This window comes from Leishmania donovani, chromosome 13, assembly GCF_000227135.1.
Source record: "Leishmania donovani BPK282A1 complete genome, chromosome 13".
In the NCBI taxonomy this organism is placed as follows: Eukaryota; Euglenozoa; class Kinetoplastea; order Trypanosomatida; family Trypanosomatidae; genus Leishmania; species Leishmania donovani.
The window spans coordinates 643,002-644,243 of record NC_018240.1 but is presented as its reverse complement, the minus strand read 5'-3'; the positions used below and the strand labels follow the sequence as shown (position 1 = coordinate 644,243).

Below are 1,242 nucleotides of genomic sequence, written 5' to 3'. Positions count from 1 at the left end.
TCGTGTCTCGTTTCTTTCCCTGCTTGTAAATCGACATCTTCCTCTCTCTCTACCTCGATATAAGTACATTGGCTTCTGTTCTGCCCTCGCTCCTTCTGTGTGTTTCTTGTTTTGGTTGCGTGCTTGCTTGTGTGTGTGTGTTGCGGGTGCTGTGGCTGTTGCTCCTCTGCCGTTAGAGGGGTTTCACGCCCCTCTCCCTCCGCTTACTTTGTCGGCCTCATCAGGTTTGAGTGGCTCTCTCGTCCTTCTTTTTTTTTTGGTGAGTGAGTTTCGCATCCCTGACGTCTTTCATTTGGACAACGTTTCGTGTGTGTGTGCGTGTGCTGAGCGTTCCTATTTTGCGTACTCTCGCGCTGTTTTGTGTGCCTCTTGCGTGCCACGGCGCCTGACTCTCCGTGCGTGAGGTGGCATACCCGAATACACAACGTTGTGCAGTTTTTTTTTTTTTTTTAGTATTATTATTATTCTGTGGTGCGGCGTCCCTTATGGAAACGTCTCTGCCGTTCGCCATCTCGCGTCAGGCTAAAGAGGGAGGCGACTCGGTAGGCAAAGTGCACGTCTTGCGTCCCGCGTGCTGCGACACCTCAGCCATTACCTCCGGCGCTCGCGGCGCAATCGCGGCAGGGAAAGGCAGCAGCAACACCAATGGCGACGCGTCTCTCAACGTCGCTCGCGTCGTGACGGGGAGCGTGGAGTACTACCTGACCGATCGTAGCCCCCACATCCAGGGCATCCATTCCCCTGTCTTGTCGACGTACAGCAGCAACAAGCCCGCGACTAACGCCTGCGCCACCCCTAGTGGCTGTATCGGGGTACCGGTGCCTGGTGCACCGCAGGAAGCTGTACCCACTGTGAACTCGCCGTCAGTGCCGGCCACCAGTGCCAACGGTCGCCTTAAGGTCTCAAGCCTCCTTGGCAACATCAACACTGATCCATGCCACGCTGACGCCGCCGACTCGTGGGCCACCTCCAACTGCCTCCTGAAGACGTTAGACAACTCCGGCAAGGGGATTTCTCCACTCTTGCTCGCACCTGGGAACAACCCCCAAGGCTGCGGCGCCGGCCCCCGGCTGCGAATCTCGGAGAGCTCGTCGACGATCGCTGACGACCTGGAGAACGATAAGCCGCTTCTCTCCAGCACCGGCAAAGGGAGTGGCGAGAAGCGCTTCTTCGGTGCGACGCCACGCAGCGGAGAGTTTTTGCCGCTGATCGAGTGGCTGCTGCGCCGTGGCGAGCGCGGCG

General features: G+C 58.1%; 1 protein-coding gene across 1 annotated transcript; it reads left to right on the top strand.

The window, feature by feature from the left end:
• Positions 1-485: 485 nt before the first annotated feature.
• Positions 486-1,241, top strand: LDBPK_131630 (phosphoprotein phosphatase-like protein; the record flags this gene model as incomplete). Its single annotated transcript, XM_003859324.1, has 1 exon — positions 486-1,241. A coding segment is annotated over one exon (756 nt), but the record flags the coding sequence as incomplete, so codon positions are not given.
• Position 1,242: the final 1 nt, after the last annotated feature.